General features: G+C 37.9%; 1 protein-coding gene across 2 annotated transcripts in view; it reads left to right on the top strand.

Annotated features, from left to right (window-relative positions):
- Window positions 1–22,769, top strand: part of eif3ha (eukaryotic translation initiation factor 3, subunit H, a) — a 45,232-nt gene that overhangs the window by 6,396 nt on the left and 16,067 nt on the right. For both annotated transcript variants that reach the window (XM_056762385.1, XM_056762386.1), the window contains exons 2-3: window positions 2,268–2,424; window positions 19,894–20,061. In XM_056762385.1, the coding sequence (XP_056618363.1) occupies window positions 2,268–2,424; window positions 19,894–20,061 (325 nt within the window). The remainder of the gene's footprint in view (window positions 1–2,267; window positions 2,425–19,893; window positions 20,062–22,769) is intronic.

Below are 22,769 nucleotides of genomic sequence, written 5' to 3'. Positions count from 1 at the left end.
TTAATTTGTGTGAAATGTTGTCACTAGTTCACACAATCATTTGACCTAAACACTTATGTATAAATAGTAAGTTCAGCAAAACTGAAAGTTATTTTGGAGTGTGATCTATCATTGTTAATCGCTGTATGTAAAACATTGTTGTACAAGTTCTATTTGTTAAAACAAACCCGTTGCCGGACTGTAGCTGGAAAGAAACCGCTATAAGCATTTTGTGTGTCATGATGTACTAATGAGGATTCCTTTTATGTGAATCAGATTGAATGGTGTGTGCTTTGTCTTTCTTGTGATTCGTGGTCAGTGCAGTGAATAGTGTTGTTTTGTCATTGTATTCTTTCGCTGCACCCATATCTTTATCTCTTATCGCATTCAATTTAGACTTTCATTCCCTGTGGTGCTGTAGATTCAATAGCGTCATGGGAATCGCACGGGATGGATTTTAGTGCTTTGTCTGTGTCAGCAAAATATGTTCAACAACTGTTAATAGAACCGGATGGAAATCATTCTGCTTTTTACAACAAAAGCTGCTTCTTGATTTGTCTCAGGTTTGGAAATCTGTGTTTGGGAAGCTTATCTTCTGTATTTTCATCAACTGCTAGACTCTCAGACACCTAAATACTGTAATGCCTGCTTTACCACGGTGAAGTTTTCTGTTATTCCCCTTTAGATTTAAGAGGTATTAAATTCGGTCTCTTTTCCAAGTAAAAGAAACATTATCCCACGATGCCATGCGGCAGTCTTGCTACTGACTGGATGGAAGATGTGTTCTATTTATCAGTGTAGTGTAGTAGGAAAACAAGAGTGGATTGATATTTAAAGAGTTGGAGTGTAATTAGACTGAGAGTGAATTTGTTCTTCTATTAACCTCGGGTCTTTCTCTTTCTTTCACGGTTGTGAATGGTCACAGAGTGCCATGTTAAGATGAAAAAGCAATCTCCCATTTAGCTGTGAGTCGGACTTGTTTTTGATTCAGGAGTATGCTTCTTTCCTTTTCTGGTCATTTAAAACCAAAGTTTTTGTTTTTGTCCCCTCAAAATTCACAGTCAAACACCTTTATTCTTGCTACAAAGTTATTAACATGTGTGTGGGTGCATCAACCAAATTTTTAAATGTTTAAAAATATTATTTTGCTGAAATTATTTGAGTAATAATCCACAATATTTTTGAGACTGTGGGTAACTTTGGCAGTGTTCATCCAAAATTCGGAGCCAAGTTGCAGTTAGTAAAAAAGAACTAAAAAAAATATGGCAGCATCGTTATTTTATTTAAATTCAATCATTGGTAAATCTATTAGTCGAATCTGTTCATTCGAACAGTTATTGTTGCATTACATGCCAATGTTAACTTTTCAAAAACTTTTTCCAAAGTTTAGATGGTTTAATCTTAATAAGTTTCAAAGAAAATAAAATATAATGTCCTTTCAGTTTCTGGCTGTACAACATTGTCTTTGTTTTCCATATTTATAAGGCTGTGTATGGTAACATTTTAGAGGTTTGGGATCTCATTGTGGCTCACGTACAAATTGTAGAATGAAAAATGTTTTTAATGGTTCAAAACAACATATACAGCTTAATGTCTGAAAAACAAATAATGTTGAAACCAGAAACAAATATTTTTCTATCCAAATTAAAGAAATATTAGGGCTGCAAGTAACGATTATTTTTTATCTAATCTATAATTTTCGTTGGATACTTTATTCATCCTTTGAGACACTTTCAAATAATTAATAAGTTCTAGTATTTACTTGCATTATAAAGCATAATCATACTTTTTACCCCACTGCATTTCATAAATAAATGTCGTTTCAACTTTTTATTCTTGATAGCATTAAAATCAATATTTTCTTTAAGCATTTTTAATTCTAAAAGTCTAAAAGCCTGGATTTTTTATGTTCTAAATACATTATTTTTGTGTATCAGAATTTGTGTACATCTTATTTTTTGGAGCATTATGTAGGATATTGGCATCGTTATGGTCATTCAACTCAAACATTATTCAACACTCAACACTCAATCATTGTTGGCCATTAAAGAATTCATATCCTTCAACCACTATCGACAATTTCACAATAATAATTTGGACATACTTTATGTTAATACAGTATATGTGACTTACTTTTGGTCATAAAAACTGCTATCGTAACCGACCTTTATAAAATCCGTTTAGGTGAAGTAATTGTCTTCATTATTGCATTTGTTTTGTCACCCTGAGATGTGGTTTGAGTAATGTTTCAGTCCACAGGTTGATGATGTGTTTGTGTGTGTGTGCAGGTGGTGTTGAAGATCATTAAGCATTATCAGGAGGAGGGTCAGGGCAGTGAGGTGGTTCAGGGTGTTCTGCTTGGGTTGGTGGTGGAGGATCGTCTGGAGATCACAAACTGCTTCCCTTTTCCCCAGCACACTGAAGAAGATGTCGAATTTGATGAAGGTAAGCTTAATTCTCCATACATCTCAAAGAATAATTCGCCTAAAGCTGAAAAAAGTCACAGCCCATGTGTCACGTCAAACCTGTGTGCTGTTACTTTACATGCAAAACACAGTAGAAGATTTTTCAGATGGCTTGTGATGATTGTTTCTGTCAATGAACAATAAAAAAATACAATTCTTACGTCTAGGGATGTTACGATCCACTCGGCTCACAATCTGATTTATTCAATATAAAATTGAGTTCAGATAAATTAGAAATGAACAACTGCCATTTTATTATTTCTAAAATGCTCAACGTTTTTTTTTTTTTTTTTTTTTTTGTCAAATAACAAAGCTAAACTGCAATTTTAAAACAAACTTCAAATCCATCCATCCATCCATTTTCTACCGCTTATCCGAACTACCTCGGGTCACGGGGAGCCTGCGCCTATCTCAGGAGTCTTCGGGCATCAAGGCAGGATACACCCTGGATGGAGTGCCAACCCATCGCAGGGCACACACACACACTCATTCACTCACGCACTCACACCGTACGGACAATTTTTCCAGAGATGCCAATCAACCTACCATGCATGTCTTTGGACCAGGGGAGGAAACCGGAGTACCCGGAGGAAACCCCTGAGGCACGGGGAGAAACTTCAAATCAAATAAGAAAAATTATAATACAAAAGTCTCTTTAATATAAACAAACTAGAACTATGTCTGATTTTTTACTTTTACATTTAAGAAATGTCAGCATATCCACGTTTTGCAGTAAGCACAGCGGCCCCTGCTGTTTTGAACATGTATTGCGATTCAAATAACATCTCAACCGGCTGGAATCCTCATATATTATAATAGATTTTCAACCGGCTCATCGTTACATCCCTACTTGCATCATTTTGTCCTGTGACCCAAAATCTTTAATACAATGATTTGTATGAATGTATTGGTATATGATTTGAAAGGTGTAGCAAAGTGAAAATCGGACATTAAAAGTCGAGTGGTTGATTTGGAAAGGTACTAACTTTAGCCTGCTAGCGCTGAAATGATAATCATACCCTCTGTACGATGCACCGTCCAAAGCCACGCCTCATCCAAATACATGAAAGTCTTTCATATAACCATTTAACGAATTACAAACTAAATCCATTTAATTCGTCTCAATGCATGTACATACCTGTCCAAAAGAAAGAGAGCCACTATGGTATCGTCTTTCAGACCCTTTGCCTGCAGCAGCTGTCTCCATCATGTAAAAGATGACCCAATATTATTTTGAGTTTTTCCTCTTTAATGATCAAGAAGTTTTATCGTCACTGCTTTTTCAAAAACGGACTTTCGTTTTGTAGATTTACTTGTTGTCGTTTCGGAAGCTAGCTTACTTGTTGTCGGTTCGGTTTGGAGCTTAACATTGTGTTCAACCAAGAATAAAATACCATTTTAATTTTTTGGCGAACGATTTGTTTAATGATTGACTATTTTGTTTGGCTTTCAGGAAAGTGAACAGTGAACTGTTATCGTTTCTCTCGTCTGATTGCCTTTTTGGACCTTATTAAGGCCGTACTTTAATGTGGGGGAGCTGGAAATGTTGCCATCCCATAATCATTTCCAGTTCTCAGCGAAACACGCTTATTATAGTTTTAGCGTCTCCGCCCTATAGTGTGGTGTTGTTCTGTCCGTTGGGAGCTGGGTTATTAGTTTACAGTGGTGGTCTGGTCCAGTAGTGATCGTAATTTGCTACTGGCCCTCTATCGGCTCGGCGTCAGCCCTCACCAAGAGGTCGGCCCCCATCCCTGGTCCTTTTGACTGAGCCTGTGACCTCGCCGTTAGAAAACGCTTGTTAGCCGAGTTGAACCGTTTGGCTCTGCTGAGCACTAACAAGCTGCAGGTCCACAGGTTGCAGGACCTGAGACCAAACCGGTGATGTGCAAGGATGACGTGGTTTTATCTCTCCTGATGCTGGTTCAGTACAACATGGGTGCAGTGATAAAAGAAGAGTGGAATAGTGTTTATTTCAAAATAGGAAAAAATTGGCTGTTTTCGAGTGAGATTTAAAAAAAGCACAATGTAGTGGAACTGCAAGGTCTGACATGTTTCCTTTGAGTTAGAACAAACTATATCTATCCAAAGCAGCTTATAGTATGTTTCGACTTCGACTTTGAAAATCCAGATGCACTGATTTCTTTACTTACTGCAAAGATCATTCTGTAAAAATCTAACCTCATTATCGCTATAATTGACTGAGTCAAAAATTGAAATCTTTGTTTTAGAAAACAGCTTCCGGTAGTTTTTGTGATAAAAATAATATATATAGTGGTTACGTACGATTAAATACATTTCTTGACCGAATACTGAACAGCAAACACGGCTTTTCAAATTTCTTCTATTTATTTAGCCAATTTTTCACTATTTCATAAACTGAATGGTCAAAATTATTTTCATATTTAATAAAATAATACAATATAATTTAAATTAAAGTTGAGGAAAACAAGTAGGGTAAATAAAATAAAAATGGATCCCTCTCCCTTCTTAAATAGCCTCTTACAGACTGCTGAAAGAATGAACTGTTCTCTGTACCGCTACAACAAAACACTTCATTAAAAAGTGTCATTCAACATCATAAGAAAAAAATAGGAATAAACCAAAACTGTTGGATTATTATAGGCTACATTGCAAAATGGAATGAATTAAAGTTCTGAGTGACAACCATTTCAGTTCACGTCTCTCTACCAAACTTCCCCCACAAAAGCTGACTGTCAATGTTCTCTCAGAATGTGCACTCGTGGCCGGCATGCACAGAACATACTTTGACAAGTTGTTTAGTAACGTTACATGGAAATGTGTGCACACGGCCACTGTATGATGTCAAAGGATGTTGCAGACGGAAGACTACTGTCAAGTTACCCACTGGTAAAGACATTTTCTCTCTCTCTCTGAATATTTTCATTTGCCGAACATTCGGTGCATCCCTATTATATATGCAATTTATATATGTCGGGAAATCTATAGTTTACAGTGATAAACACGCATGACCTATTTTTGTATTTTTTTGGCTATGATTGGGCAACACGATTAGAACAAAAACTATAATCAAGATAATTTTTGGCGAATATTCAGACCACGATTATTTAACATGATTACTCGCTGGCTTTTAAATCAACATAATTTAGTTTTTAAATAGTTTTTAACTTGAATTAGAAAAAAAACTGAATTTAAAAAAGCTGAACCGCTGTAGATTTTTAGAAATGAAATGCCACACAAGAATCATTTTACACTGACTAATTTATTTTGTAATTGACAATTACGATTTATTGTACAGCTCTATTCTATGACTACTTTGATGCCTTGAATCTCATTATTAGATAAGACCTAAGCAAGGTAACATTTTATCAGTATGCGTGATCACTGGAAATCCAACCCATGACTAGAGTTGGTCTGGTGGTCTGATCTGGAAACAGTCAGAGATCAGATTGACCAGAGTAAAGCTCATCTCAGCACAACCATGAGAGCCGTAATGAATGCAGTTCGTTTTATTATTGGTTTGATATCTGCGTGTCTAAAAACTTGAGTGAAGTTGTCTGGGATCTCGTGTGCAAGAGACAAAGTTCCTGGCTGAACACTTCAGGTGTTCTGTGGTTATCGATTAAGCGCATGGTACTGAGACCGACACTGGCAGTCATGTGCATTGCTCTGAGATTAGACCCACAATGTGGCTGTTAGATAAGCTTATCTATCCCACCGCTTCCCTCTGCATTAAACCAAACAAACTTTCTATTCCCTCTCCCCGTTTTCACACGTTTTACTAAAATCGGACTTAACATCATCACGAAGCCAAGAGCCAGCATGTGTTATGTCAGCTGAACTCTTCTGATCTGAATTATTAACTCGGGGAGGCTGAACCTATTAGGGATGCATGAAATTACGTGTTTTCAGATCCGTAAAGCTGGTGGGTTTGTCTGAAAAAAGACCAGCGGCTTTTAATGGATGTCGGGGTAATTGCGTTGGTATGGGGTCATGTGCATCAGACACGTTTGAAAGGGGGTTAACACAGGACATGTTCTTGCATTATAAAAGAGATCGAGTTCAATGGCGTGGAACAGAATATTGATGTGTTTTTTTTGTCGGCAGATGCAGAGAAACATCTGGACGTCATGTAATGTTCATGTTGATAAGCCAGTGACTCTGTAATGGTTTGGTTGCATGACTTCAATGAGTTTAACCATAAAACATATAAGGTGATTGTTTAAAGAGTCTGTTTTTATAGAGATCTGTGAAGGTTTGGGAAACTTGATTGGTAGCTTATGAATTATTTACAGTCAGTATGTTGCTCGATGTGATTTGTAAGAGAGCGTTATGACTTTTTGAGAGTGGAAAAATGTTTTTGATAGGTTTTTTTTGGTTCAAATATTTTTGTGATGCAAGCTATAAGAATGATCACGTATGAGATGTCTCGACTATTTCTACCTGAGATCAGAGAGCAAATGGAAACCTTTGCTTGAGTCTCCTCCTGAGAAAAAGAATCTCACAAATATCTGTTTCAGGAGTGATGTCAACAATGTCTGAAACTGAGCTCAAGTCTGCAATCAAAAGTCCATATTATTGAAGATCGCAATATGATCTTCAAACGTTGAAACATTTTGAATCAAATGTACTGAAATCCATATTATTTTACCTACATATCTACATATATTTGAACAATTCTCTCATTTGTTTCTGTTTTTACTTCTCCTAAACAATAACAAACATCCAAGATCAAGTCGATACGATACAACTAAGAACTCCATCAAATCTCTGAGCAATGTAAGACCTATGAACACCTGAACTCGGACTCTAATGTGAACCTTAAAGGAAACGTAATCATCGAGGAATCACGATCCAATCTCCTGTTTGGATTCTCATGAGACGTGGCCCGCTGTCGCGACCTTGGCTCTGATCCCATCTGCTACTTAAAAGGCCTGATTTATTAATGCCACTGAATGTGTCCTGTCCAGGGTTTTAGTAGATTGATCTGCACCCTTCTCAAGACATTATTAATCACAGCGGAAGATCAGTCGCCCATCTTCCGAGAATCGTGTCACCTGATGTGTGATGTCACCTTTTGGCTCTTTGCGTGAGGGGGAACAAATGCACTAGTGTTATAGGGTTCCCCCAGATGTTAGAAAAACAAATTTTTATAAGTTGCATTTAGTTTAGAAGCACGTTTAAACCAAAGAGTGTTGTGAATTGCCTCTGCAGAATCGTCTCAGATTCAAAAATGAGCATTTTACCGGAATAGCAGCGCAACAGTTGAAGTTGCACAAGGCACACACATCATCAGAATTAAACACCATCTGTCAGATTTCGTGAGGTTATGAACTGACGTGTCACAATGCTGCCGCGGCAGATAATTAAACTACAAATTAGAAACTAGAGTGCCATTTTCAGAATGAAATTCTCATGCGTGCAAGACAGAAAAATAAACTCATTTGCAGTAAGCTGTCATTTTTCATGGTAGGATGAGTTTCTTTTTCACTTTCTTAATTGTTGGACTTTGCTATAACATGCTGGCTGTTGTTTTGGAGCTTTCTGTTCATTAAACATCATATTTGAGAAATTGTGCCAGAGTTGTTCAAAGTAGTGATGGAGTTTATATTCAGATTGAATTCTATTTTGGCCTGTTTTTATGTTACTGATTCTTCTTTATTTTCCCCCAAAAAAGTTACTGATTGCACTTTTAAAGGTACGGTGTATGAAATTTAGTGGCGAGGTCCCGACATGCAACCAGCGGCTAACTTCACCCCTACCCCTCCCTGTCGAAGTGCTAAGGTGGCTGACACACCACATAGATATTGTCACGTCTTCGCTTCTTTGTTGGATTATTGATGGACATACTTGACTTTCTGCATCCATCTTGCGCACAAACGTGCCCGCTCAGCTTCCTGCAGATACTCATCACGGATTAGCATGAGTTCAACACATGCGCAGTACAGATGAGTATGTGACCCACTGCAAATAAATGATTGAGGAAGTCAATTTACGCAATATAAACAATCCAAGCAAACGGCAAGACAACAAGAAAAACAACCAAGTGAGAAGGATATGCTTATTGGCTGACTGTTCTTGGTATCATTCTTCTTCAAAAACAGCACACTGCACACTTTCTGTGTGTGTATGTAATGACCCTTAGTGGACTAGTGCACTATTTCGCCGTTGTATTTGTTATTTCCACCAGTACTATAAAAATGGGCTGCCCGCAGACCGGGTGTAGGGACGACAGCGGACCCTTCTGATGACCAAAATTGGACCATACTTCAGCGTTGAGTGTATGTAGATGGTAAAAAAGCTCATTCCAATGTCATAAGAACATAACGCGTCATATTTTACCTCTGAAGACATAGTTATGTATATTATATTGCTTTTCTGACAATAGATCCTCCAAAAAATTACACATTTGACCTTAGATTTTTATTATTTTCTGGTTTGAAACTAATGCTTTGACACAAATCCTTGATATGATTGCAGTTCTACCCAGTGAGCAATTTAATCTCTTTATAGTCTAGATCGTATTTGCTTATATGTATTTTACTAAATGCGTTCAGAGGGAACCTTTTACAAAGCCCAGCTGACTCATTAATGTCTGATTTGCGGGAAGTGGGGGCGACATAATCAAACTGAATTACTTTCATTATTAGAGGCTTGTTGTACTGCAGCATTTCTGCGCTAGATCTCGTTCAACATGTTTAGCGGCACGATGAAGGCAACATTACTCTGAACGGCTTCTTTAAAAGCATTTTAATTGGATGACCTCCCCGTGATGTCGTTAGGGCACAATGAATCGTCTCGAGTATTTTCCGCGAAATGACAAAATCTGACTGTATTCCACCAGACAGTTTCTAGTAGTGTAGATGCCAGACAGTTTTTATTATTAATACTAACAATTGTAGTTTTGAAACATTGATCTACAGGATACAGGCAAAACAATGACAAGAGCTGTTGTTGGCGGATGGAGAATTCTCGTTGGCAAACGTATTTTAATAAACTGCTCTGAAGAGCCAGATTTCAAGCAGTTGGCTGCCATAAGGCGATACGGCGTAAATAGTTTCGTGTTTTGTTTCTCTCGAGGGTTTCCTTGTAATTGACTTCTTGAAATATGGAGTTGGAGTTGTATGTGGCGTGGATTAGAGTAATTGAGTCTCATTCGGTAGTAATTGCGTGGTTAAGTTGCACAAATTGTTACTTATGTGTGCAGGAAAGGTTTCTCAATGTCGGACTGCAAAGAAAGCATACACATGTTAATTTGTTCGTGACATCGTTCTAATGTTAATGAATCAGTGATTTGCATAAAACACCCAGTAAGTTTGTTATAGGAGGAGTATGAGGGAAATTTTACCACCAAATTGTATTTATTTATCCTCTCATCATCCACTTTTGTGATTTTCTTCTGGGGAACATAAAATATATTTTGAAGAACATTGATAACCACACATCATTGAATCCTATTGAGTTCCCTTATATGAACACAAAACCACTGAGACATTTCTCAAAGTATCTTCTTTTGTCGTCCACACATCATATACAGGTTTTGTAGGATGTTTACGTGAGCTCAAAAGTGGTTGAAGGTTTGCAGATGTGTGTGCTCGTGGTTTTACATTTCCCTATATTGGATTATAAATATTTGTTCTCATCTGTCGTTGATAGCGGAGCGTGCAAGACCTGATGCTTCTATGAAAAAACCTTCATTTGTACCTGTTGAATTCTTGGCATCTGACAAGAAGCGAATCGTGAGAACCCCCGTCAGTCGCGTCTCGCCGTCTGAGAAAGCCCCCCTGCTCGGAGCAGGCGGCGCTCACGCCCTTATTATTCTGACATTGTGCCCCTGTATGTCCAATTGAATTTTCCTGTCGCTGCACTTGAAATCCTACAGGTAATTAGATGCCCACCGAAGGGGATCTTACTACAGAAAAAGTGTGAAATATGAAATCATCCACCATTTGCAAACGCGCGTGGGACGAGTGAGCCGGCAAATACATTTCCTTCTGTTCTCTTTTCTCATCCAGCCAGCCGCGGGGCGGGGAGAGAGGAGATCTAGAGAAACTCGGAGGGAGGGTCGCGGCGGCACGCGCCCCGTGCACGTGTCCTCCCTGACAGATGCGTGTGTGGCGGCGAGTAAACAGCAAACCGGCGTCTCATCCGGCGTCGGCGAGGCGCGCTGGCTAATTTTCTTCTCCTAGCAGCTGCATAATAGGATCTGAGGCTTGCTTTGTTGCGCGTTCCACCGGGCATCGGAGATTAGCTGCAATTAATCTTAGTTAAGAGAGCCCAGCGTGTGCCTGACACCCGTCTTCACCAGAGGGATGCGGCAGAAAAAAAAAAAACATCAGGCTGGTTTATTCCAGTCAATATCTGTTGTTGTAATGCGACGAGAGGCGGCCGAAGCGGTCCTTCGGTTGACAAATACGTCCCATCATTCAAGCTGTTGTTCTGGTCCTTCCTTCTATTTCTCATGCGCCTCTGTTGTCCCTTGATCTTCTGTTTATAGGGTCTTCAGGGTCGGGAGGCACTTTCTTCTGTTTCTAATATATTTACACTGACTATGCTAAAATGTGTTGTCATCAGTCAGATGTCATTTTTAATTTCTACGTGAACTAAAACGGGCACATTTTACGTTTATGCATTTCCGACACTTTTATCTAAGGTCATTTTTAAGTATACGTTTATTTTCAGCATGATACCATGACCATTGTGCTGTCGCGCAATGCATGATCAATAGTTTCAGACTTACCTGACAACTAGTCAGTGTTGGGTGTTACTAAGTATGAAGTAGCTAGTTACTGTAATTTAATTACTTTTCCCTTGTAAAGTATTTCTGTAACTGAATTAGTTGCTTCTGATGTAATTCAACTAAATACTGTGTGTAATATATGTGTGTGCAATAGTAGATTTGACATCGAAATACAAAGTCTAACTTTAAAATCCATGCTTTAATGTATAATTCTCTCATTTGTAAAACTTTGGTCAGGTAATAATACTACTTTATATAGTTTCATATTCTTTATTTGAATGAATTGAAAACGGTTTTATGTCTATCCTTGAATCACTTAACTTATCAAGGATGAAATAAGATATAGAAGTAATTAGTAGTGGTCGACCGATTATCGAATTGGCCGATTATCGGCGTCGATATTAAGGATTTAGCCGATAATCGATATCGATCATTTTCAAAGCCGATTTGCCGATAAAGTCATTTAATTTTGAAATGCGTTTTTGGCTCTGACGCAGCCAAGGATTTAGCGAGAGCAGTCGGAACACGTCACTCTAGGGGTTTGCCTAGAGTAATGCCCGCCCACTGCCCCTCTGATTTGTTGGGACTAAGTCACGAGTCCGGCCAATCAACACGGGGGGCTGCGGAACAGAAAGTCTTTTTTCACTGTCACACCGAAAGCGCTGCTTCGGGTTCATGCTCTCTGAGGTAAAGCAGCATCAGACGTTGAAATAAATCTCAATCCACTGCACTGAAGATGCAAAACACTTCAATATAATAAGTGCCTGAATTTCGGAGCAGCTTTGCGGGTTTCCTGCAGGTTCCGCGGGATTTACACATTATTATCATGTAGATATAATTCACATCCTCAGTATAACAATGATTTGCTCTGCAAGCGAGCAGCACACTGCAGACGCGTTTCTTGTAATTGATCGAGCTGGCGTTTTGCACGTCACTTAAAATGACGCCATTTCAAAAATACAAGACATTTTAAAGCATAAAGAACTTGAATCGTCGGTCTTCAGTCAGAGCGCTCTCATGCTCATGTTATAGCTTCATGAAAATATTGCGGTCTTTTCAACAACATACACAATAAAGCTATGAAGGCAATTCAATTATTTACACTTAATATATAAATTCAAATTGTGCTAGTTAATCCAATGATTAGCATAATGATTAATTGAAAGTATTGTATGCAATGTTAAAGTCATCAGAACATATTTTTTTCCATAAATAAATATAATTTGTTACATTCAATTCATTTTTTCATTTGTTGCTTGTTGTTTTTTACTGTGTTGCTTGTGGTTTACAAAATGTTCACAGAATTCTGCTGGGTGCTCCCTTCTTTCTTTTATTAGTATTAATATAAGTGTTATGATTAAGATTTCTCAGTCAGAATTAAAAATATTTCAAATGTTTCAGAGCATGTGTTCTTAATTTCTATATAAATTTACGTTTTTACACCATATATATATCGGTTCAAAATATCGGTTATCGGTCTAATTTGCATGGAAATAATCTGTATCGGTATCGGCCTGAAAAACGCATATCGGTCGACCTCTAGTAATTAGTAATAAGTAATTAAGTATTTTTTGGAGAGAATAATTTTCACAGTAATCTAATCGAATATGTAATTAGTAATTAATTACTTTTTCCTAGTAACTTGCCCAACACTGCAGCTAGTAAACTTATTTTTGTAATGAAAAATGAGGTTTGTTAAGGGACCGTTTTCATAAGATGCATTCTTGTGATTAAAAACAACTAGACCGAGCGCAACATAACAGAAGGCTCCCAGAACATGCATTAACATCACGGTTGTTTAATGAAGCGGTCGGCCCGTATCTTCAAGTGCTGTTGGGAAGCTTGGCCAGGTGGAGGCAGTGATGCAGTTAGTTGGTGTGGCAGGAGGAACCCTGTTGAATTTAAAATAGTCGTCCGAAATGGTCAGAGTCCATGTTAATATTTGTTTGAGCGTGCTTTCAGATGATTGGCTTCAGTGTTTTAAGGGGTTAAGCTGGTGTTTTTTCAGTTATGTTCTGCAGTATCATCACGCAGGCGGCATGGCCATATCAAATTAGAGAATTGCAGTTTTGGAGGGCCGAGTCGCATGCATAATGCAAACCCCACCGCTGCAGCCTGAACAAACCGTAGTGCTGTCACTCTGCACGGGTTCAGTGTAATGAAGTTGAAGTTGAAATCGATGATGAGATGATCATCATCTTTCTGGATTTAACATGTCGGGCTGATATGGTTGTAATTCTTCTGATCTTTACAGTGACTCGGGTTGTTAGATTCATTGAATGAAGCTTTATATGTAGTTTGTTAGATGAGGCTGGTTTTCATGGTTATGTTACAATTAACGTGGCTTAATCTTTAGAATAAAATTTTATAAATAAATATTATTTTGACTAATGGTAAAAATTGTGATAATTTCTATTAGTTAAAGGGATAGTTCACCCAAAATAAAAATTCTGTCATCATTAACTCGCCTTCAATTTCTACTACATCTGTATACATTTCTTTGTTCTGAAAATCAGAGAGAAAGATATTTGGAAAAATGCTTATAGTTAAACAGTTCTTGGACCCCATTGACATTGACTACCCATTGTTGAACACAAAAGGTGTTTTAATAAAGCAATGGTGCCCACTACAATTAACATTTTCCCTACTATTTTGATTGGGGTCCAAGAACTGTTAAGTTTCAAGCATTCTACGAAATGTCTTCTCTGTGTTCAACCAAACAAAGACTGAAGAGTGAGTAAATAATGACAGAATTTTCATTTTGGGTGAACCACATTTAATTTAATTGTAACTTATATTTAAATATATTTGTTTAGGTCTGTCCTCCTTTATTGGTGTTTTTCAAATTTACGCCCAAAAATATTTCAAATAAAATACTTAAAGGGACAGTGCACCCGAATACAAATATTCTGTCATTTAGATTAATATGCATTTGGCAGACATATTTTTGCCCAAGCGACTTTCATTGCGTTATCCTATACCTTTGTTTTTGACTATATGTGCGATCCCTGGGATCGGTCCATGATCTTGCTGTTGTTATATTTTTATTCACCATGTGGTTAGACAAGCTGTATATAACTCTTTCTTCTGCAGAACACAAAGGATATTTTGAAAAATGTGTTACAGAGGAAGTCAATTGGAGTCAATTGTTTGGTTACCAACATTCTTCAAGATATCTTCTTTTGTGTTTTGCATAAGAAAGTAAGTCATACATGTTCGGAATGACATGAAGACAGAATTTGAAGTTTTAGGTGAACTTTTATGGGTGTTATGATATTAAACCCGAACAGGTTATTGCTGTAAGAGTGCATGTGACTTTGATTTTCCACAGGAAATAAATAATTCAGCATCTCTAACATAAACGGCAGGATCATCTCGCCGTGGTTCCTGCACTACAGTGAATTGGTTGTAAATCAGATGCGTGTCATGAGGATTTGCAGGAGCGAATTACAGACGTACCTGCGGTGTGGTCCTATGCCGCTGAAAACATGCCCTTGATGTGTGGATTAATGCGCTGCTTCTCTTTGATAACGTGGGCTTGTTAATGGAGAGTTGAATGAATATCACGCTGACATTATACTGGATGTCTCGTAGCCCACAGCTCAGTCTATCGGTCCCGCCAGTAATAAGCAATACACTTGTAACTCAGACCCATGATGAATAACAATATGAGGCTGAGCGGTACATGAGCTAATGTTGGGTTCCAGACAGGTGTGAATATTTAAAGGAGTTTTGACCGTGAAGCGTTTCGGTCAATCATACTTCACTAGGTCTTGATATTATTGTTTAGTTTCGGTTTTCTTTTCTTTTTTAAGCTGCAATGCATAACATTTGCTTTTCTATCAATGTTATCTCTGTTTAGAACATAAAATTTTAGGTATCTTCGTGCAATTCCCTTAACCTTTTCATGAAATTGTCTGGCTCAAATTATTAATCATCATTTAGTTTACTGCTGTGGATCATAGTAAGTCAGAAAATAAGTTAAACATTTTTATTTTTTATTTTTACTAAACATACATTATATATATGATTTTATAGACACAGAATAACAACTTTATTTTGCACATTTAATAGCCGTGTTTACTCTTTCCCCGGCATTGACGAGTTATCTCGTCATTTAAAAATCAACTGTTCCCTGCCAAAGTCAAGTTATTACGGCAATGTGTGTTTGTACTGTTGTAGAGCAGGTGACGCTGTTACACACCTTCGGGAAAAGTATAGAATCTCTGAACCTAGAACATATCTATTTTATCGGTTTTTAATGATTGTTATGAGTCTTATCTTGGTGGAGTGTTTGACCAACATGTTTTAATATCTCCACTGTTTTATCAAAGTGATGCATTTTTGAAGAAACTAATGTGGCTTTAAATGTTTAATGTATCATTTCAAATATGTTAAGTGTATACTTTTTCTACTTTCAAATATCTGGTTCGAAATAATGTGCTTTTTTTGTCTAAAAACACAATTGTCACTGAACATTGCATTACCGGTGGATTTCTGTTCTAGCATTTATTTTCAAACAGGAGGCGTGTGAATAACGTGTTTTCTGGAACGCGGCATAAGAGCGAGTAGATTTGAAAGCATGCAATTGCAGACGCCAGTTTAGCCTTTACGTTTTCAGAGCCTGTTTGCTAAACGCAATTCACGGTTAGCCTTGACACTAAGAAATCAGGCCCTGCAAAAAGTCAATAAATTATTCTGGAGTCTGATGTGGACTCTTATTACCCGTGTCACTCTGCTTTGAGGACTGCGTTGCCTAATGGTGAATTTCGCAGGGGGGAGAATTTTCCAGCACAGTCACTGACAAATCAGCTGTCACAGTTTGTCCAGGTAATGACGTCTTTGACTCCCACCCGGCTTGTGTTTCACACGAGGGGTTTGACAGCAGAACCCAATGTATCTTTTAATTAATGATCCACGTGATTTTGACCCTCAAGTGCTTCTCACACACAAAAGCTTTTGAACTCGACAGCCACAATGAGAATCGCAGGATGCAATAGTCTGCAATCCACGCTGCAAGATTTAAACCAGACTCGTGCTTTGTGAAGATCAAGGTTATGAATTATTGTTGTGAAATACCTGCGTTCAAACCACATTAATGCAGCCGTTGTATTTTTCAAAAGGAGCGTTTTAGTTTAAGAGAGCACCGGATTTTTTTCACTTCGGTTTCAGATGTTGGCAGCGCTAAAGGAAGGCCTTGGACGTGTCATGTAATGGTTGTTGCTACACATCAAGCAGATAGAAGCAAAAATAGTTAAAATAATATTTAAGTGTGTGTTTTTATATAAATTCTTTTATTGGTGATACTGCAGTTTGTAATGTTTTCCTCTCTAACGCCATCTCTGTTTGAAACATAAAACTGCAGGTGACTGTACACCGTATCTTTACGTTGGTTGACAGATGAAATTGCAAATGTTTAATTCTTTTCGTTGTAAAGCTTTATTATTTTAAGCGTACCGTTGCAAATCGTTGGTGCAAACATCTAACGGTTGATTTGGCACCGTGACTGTAGACTTTAAAAAGTGTTCCGTTTCATCTCGTGCTGGTTCATTCAACAGCTTTTCAGCACAAAAGCATGTTATACCCCCTCAAATTCATCCATCTGATGTCAGATCAACCGGAATCATCCTCAGACATGCTTCTTCAAGACGAATTAGTTCAGCATTCAGCCAAGCAACGGAACACTTGACTTGAGAATGCAATCTTGTGATGGGAGAACCATTGTCGCGATACAAAGTCTATGTTTCATATCCTTAGCTTGAAGAGTATTGTAAGAATTCCATAAAAGCTTCCACTTGGCATTGCCTCATTTGCCACGGGTATTTTTAGCGGGTTTCGTATCAAGAAAGTGTCATTGTGAGCTTCCGTGGGAATGCAAATTGTATCCCGGACAGAATGTATTGCCCCATAGCGATCAGTTTTTACAGGACTGTGTCGACAGAGCTGTCTTTTCTGCTAGAAGTGGGACTGTAAGGAGTTTTTGTGTGTTTGTGTTTATTCAGAATATTTGAATCGCTTGTTTGGCTTCCATTTAGTCCTTTAAGACGTCTCGCTCGCGTTAGGAAACCTACCGAGAGTTTCCCCACAAAATACATCTCCTTCTCATTCATATTCAACGTTGCCTGTCACGACCGAGGGACGATGAATTTAGTTGTTATACCTCGCCGGCACGCACGGTAATGCCGATTCTCTCTGAGAGAGAGCAAGAGAAGATGATGACCGAAATGGGCGTGGAATAGCAAAAAGAAACGACAGCACAGTGTTTTGCTCGATTGTGAGAAGTGCTTTTTGTCGCAAGAATATCATCATCCGGCGGAGAGCGATGAGAGTGATGCTGGAGTATGTTTCAGAGATGGAAAATAACCCTTCTGCTTTTATCAAGGGTCTACAATGCAAGAGAGATGACATGAGGAGCTTTCTGCGGTTACTAGGGTTTCATTTCCACCTGTTTCCATTCTCAATGCGTGTTTACTATATTGTTGGACACAAACTTGAGAACGTAACTAAAATCAAAACATATGTTAAAAACATGCTTAAAGGGACCGTTTACACCAAAATGGTAATTCTGTCATCATTTACTCAGATTGTTCCAAACCGGTATACGTTTCGTAGTTCTGCTAAAACCAAAGGAAGATATTTGGAAGAATGTCAGTAACCAAACAGATCTCATACCCCATTGACTCCCATATTTATTGTTCCTACTATGGGATGAGATCTGTTTGGTACTAACATTCTTTCAAATAACTTCTTTGTGTTCATCAGAACAGAGGAACATATACAGGTTTGGAACAACCTGAGGGTGAGTAAATGATGACAGATTATTCTTTTATTGGTCAACTATCCCTTTAACCACTTGTAAACAACTATAGGTGACGTCACAATACTGTGAATGTATTTCACATTGACTTCAAAGAAACGCCTGTAGTTTTCTGTCCTGAGTTTGTACACATCAAACATTTCTGAAAAAAATGATGGCCCCGGCCTTTAGAACTGGTTTTGAAAAACTAAATCTTTTAGAGTTGAGTACATACACATGCATGCTATAATAGAGCCATAATCCTTCTGGTATTTGTGGAGATTTTTTATTTTTTTTTGGTGAAATATATATGTTTTTTATTGTCGCCTCTTGATATGACGTAGGTTGATATGATCTCCGGCAGATTCACATGCTGGAGTGTTCACTGGTTTATGGGAAGATTCAGTTCTGAATAAATGTTGTTGTGGGATTGTTTATTTGATGGTGATAAAATTGTTATGACAACTATAATGACAAAGTTTCAAAGAATGTTGGTACCCAAACAACATTGACCCCCAATGACTTCCATCGTTTGAACACAATGAGACATTTCTCAAAACACCCTCTGTGTTCCACAGAAGAAAGAGTTATAAACAAGAGTGTAAATTAATGACAGAATTTTTATATTTGGTTTATCTTTCCCTTTGAATTGTTCACCTCCTCGAGCACTGAGCTTTGCAACTGCCGCAAGAGTGTTTTAATAGCACGGCATGTTTAAAATGCATTAGGCGTATGTTTACGCCCGTTTACTCGCATAAACTGTTCTTCCGGCTTAACTTTCAGTCATATTGGCACCATCCACTGTTTGCAGAACAAAGTGACGCTCCAACAACTTTGGACAGACGTTCCATTCCTCAAGGCAGTTTCCATGATATTCTCTCTCTGTTTTTCATTGTCATCTCCTGGAATTGCGATCCGGTGGGCTGTCACGGTAAACTGACAGCGTGTCGGGATCCTGCGCTTCAGCTGTGAGGATTCTCGTCCCATGTTTTTATAGCTGAAACAGACAATTAAACTTTTCCCCGTGCGTGGATTTGAATGGGATTTTTCCCCATGTGACCTGCGGTACGTGTTTGGTCACTTCCCAGTGGGGTTTATTTATAAGCGAGTACATCGCAGTTCTCAGCGAGAGGAGTTGAGGTGTGAAGTTGGCCTTGGTTTGTTCAAAGCGATTCATCTGGTTGTCAGCTCACCTGTAGATGTGATGGTTTTCCACACTAGCTGAAAGTGAACTATTTCTGTGTAAATCCAAGGTAAAGTTTGCTGTTGTCTTCTTTTCACCTGTTGACCTCTCTGCGTTCTTGCTGAGAATCTTGCCCAGACCTGAATTTTATATCATCTTGTATTTCATTTTTGTGGCAATGGATTGTAGTTAGAGATGCATTGATACTGGTTGCCGTTTTATGTCTGCCGATACCAATAGTTATTAACTTGCATTGACTAAATTCTGAACGTTAAAATAACATTTCATAACTTTCTAATCTTTGGCTTTTTTATTTTTTCCCTATTTTATGAATGGCTGTCACTTTTAGCGTCCGATACTGATTACTGGCCGATATGTCCGTGCATCTCTAATTGTAGTTTTTTTTGTAGTAGGTGTTAAAAGTGGTGTTTAAAAGAGTATTGGGTAAAATTGGCTCCATAAATGTCAAATTCATCACCTGCCATCAGAAAATTGTTCTTATTAGATTTGAGGTCAAATAAAAGTGTGCATGAGGATTTGGAAAACCAGACCCTTAAGGACGCTGAATATACCCAACTATCGTTTTCCCCGCACCTCACTCCCACACTCTCCCATGATGCACCAGCTGGGCGCCTTTCGCTTTGACTAATGAACAGCCCTGGAAATGTCAAAGTTTTTTTAGCCCTCACAATCTTTCCAAAAACGTATAGATATGAAACTAATTCTCTCTCGCTCTTTCTGCCTTTTCCAGTTCAATACCAGATGGAGATGATGAGGAGCCTGCGTCATGTTAACATCGACCATCTTCACGTCGGATGGTATCAGTCTACATTTTACGGCTCTTTTGTCAGCCGAGCGCTGCTGGACTCTCAGTTTAGTTACCAGCATGCCATCGAAGAGTCCGTGGTGCTTATTTATGGTGAGTGGCTTTAACTTATCATTATTCTTTCACAGGCTATGGAAACAGCAACAGCAGCAGGGGCTTGTGGGATGTTACTGTCGCTTTCAGTCGTTTGACTTTTTCTTTACAGCATCACATGCAGATGTTAGTGCTGTCTGAGGTTATCGTAGTTTTCACATTTTGAGGTTTATTTTTATTTTAATGTGCTTTCTGGGTTATTGCTGTCTCCAAATGGGATTTAAGAGATCATGTTTTCAAACGGGTATCCTGAGTCTGCCATTGGTCAGGTATTCCCGCCTCAGATTTATGCTATTGGTTCATGTCGTATTGGATGACGACATGGTGATATTTGGGGCAATGTTTTCATAGCTGCTGACATTTTTCAACATATGACAAATGTCCTCATTCTAAAGACAGATAAATATAGACTGTTTATGTTCTTAAAGTCATAAATATAAAGTCATAAAAGATTTATACCGGCCTTTACAACAGAACTGAATGCATTACACTCACCTTAACGATTTCTATACATTCTGCTCAGAATAAACATCAACATGGGAAAAAAATCACAAGTAACCATTCATTTAAAGACGCATGTAAACTGAAAACTAATTGTGCGCATGGTACGATACAGAACGCGTTGTTTTAGATCGTTATTTTGACTAAGTCAATGACGCCCACTGTCAGTTGGTCATACCAACATGGTAGCGCAAACACATCTGATGGCTTCACCTCCTGCCGTTGGTTTAGCGTACTGTGCACAATCCAGTAATTTATACAGATCAGTGGTATTAGCACAGGTGTGGAAGTTATTTAATAAAGTAATTCAACATTAAAGGATTACACCTGGATTGCAAATATGAAACTGTGAATGTTGTCTATTCTTTAACAAAAAACAATGCTTAAGACCAATTCGGAAAACGTAAATAACGCGGGTTCAGAACGTCCTCTTTTAGTTTTTAAAACCGCAAAAATGTTTGAACAGAATACAACCAACTGAACATTTATTAAATTAAATTTATGTAAGATTTGTGGCCAGTGTTTACATCTTGTGGTCTATAGTATTTTCGTTATTTAAATATGATGCAAGGGTTTTCCATTCGAGCTTTGACATTTTTGTACTAACACCCATTTACATCAAGAATGATAGCTACAACAATAACTATAAATATAACGTCTTAAAAATTGTCCTAAATTTATGAGAATTGCGTATTTCGCATAACTATAGATTTTACGCTAATTTCTTGCATCCTGTCAGCCAATTGCTGCTGTTTTCGTGGAGAGCAGCAGGGGCCGAACATGAACAGGTAGTTAAGGAGCTGCGTTTTTATGGAGCACTCTAATAAAATTGTAAAAAAAAGACTCCTTGAGAATTGTCACAAAAAAAGGCTCGTGAATGAAAACTATGTAGATGAGTGACACAAAAAATACTTTTATCCAAGAACTTCACTGTAATTTTCCAGTCTGAAGTGCTAGATTCCTTCTTTCTTTAGATTTTTGAAAATTTCTAAATGAAAATCTGTAAAAATTACTTGGATTGTTTCATTTTTGAATATTTAAATTCTATCTGCAAGCTCACAACACACAGTAATGGTCAGTAACCATTGATTAAATCGTAAATGATTTAAAGATATTTGTTTTCTATAAAAAATGATACCTTGCACACGATGGCACGTTGTGGTAGAATTTGACAGTCAAATAATCAAAATGTGTGAAAACAGCCTATTTTTCTTCAGTTTCCTGAAGGGTTAAGTATTTGTCATTCTTGGTATAAACAGACCTTCAGATCGTTAGAATAGTAAACTGTGTTACTTAAAACTAATCAGAATAAGCCATTTTTCTGTAGATTAATTAAATAATGTTTTTAGACATGAGACTTTATCATAGTGCAGTTGTCAGAGTTTTATATAACCAATAAGCCACAGGAGGCTGTGAGCTAGTGACTGTACCGCGAGAGCCGATAATAACCCCGCTGCCATCTTGAGGAATAGAAGATGATGTGGTTGATGTAAGTGTGTGCGGTGTTGAGAGACCGTGTTCGGAAAGTCTTTATTCCACACACGGCTCTGCAGACACCGCCGTGCCATTCTTTATATTTAATCATGCCCCCTTTAAACCCATCAATAATGCAGGACGATATATTAAAGGCTAAATAAAAATCTGCCAACATCTCTCCCCATACCAAGAAAAGTCTTGAGATTTCAGATTGTTTCTGCGGCAATTCAAGCGGCTCTCTGACTCATAGACGCAGGTGCATTTCCATTGGAAAACTCATTTCAATACATAACGCTGTCTAGCGGGCCTCTAAAGCTAATACTTATGCTTCTCAAATTTGCTCTAAATCACTGGATTCTGCCCCCTCACATCTGTGCACCGCATCTGTTGCATGCCGTCAATCACCTCTGACAATAACATCACGTCTCTCAATCTGCGCAAACCAACCGAAAGATTGTTTTAATTGAACAGGGAAGTGTGCTTTATCACAAATTTCTACACAGTGTATCTGTTTGCTCTAATTTTTAAGGTAAGAAACGATGTTCAAATGTCAAGGACAGGCAATTTGGTTTATTCATTTGTAAATATTTATTGTAATAATTAATGTTATTAAAAGAAAAATATATATTTAATTTGTCAGAAAAACCTGTCAAAATGATTTTTGTTATCTGGTCATAACAAACTTGCAAATAACGCGACTGGCCAATCAGAATCAAGCATTCCATCGAGCC

The sequence above is a fragment of the Triplophysa dalaica genome, chromosome 12 (assembly GCF_015846415.1).
Source record: "Triplophysa dalaica isolate WHDGS20190420 chromosome 12, ASM1584641v1, whole genome shotgun sequence".
Lineage (NCBI taxonomy): Eukaryota > Metazoa > Chordata > Actinopteri > Cypriniformes > Nemacheilidae > Triplophysa > Triplophysa dalaica.
Note: the sequence above shows the minus strand (reverse complement) of the source record. Positions and strands in the feature narration are given on the sequence as shown.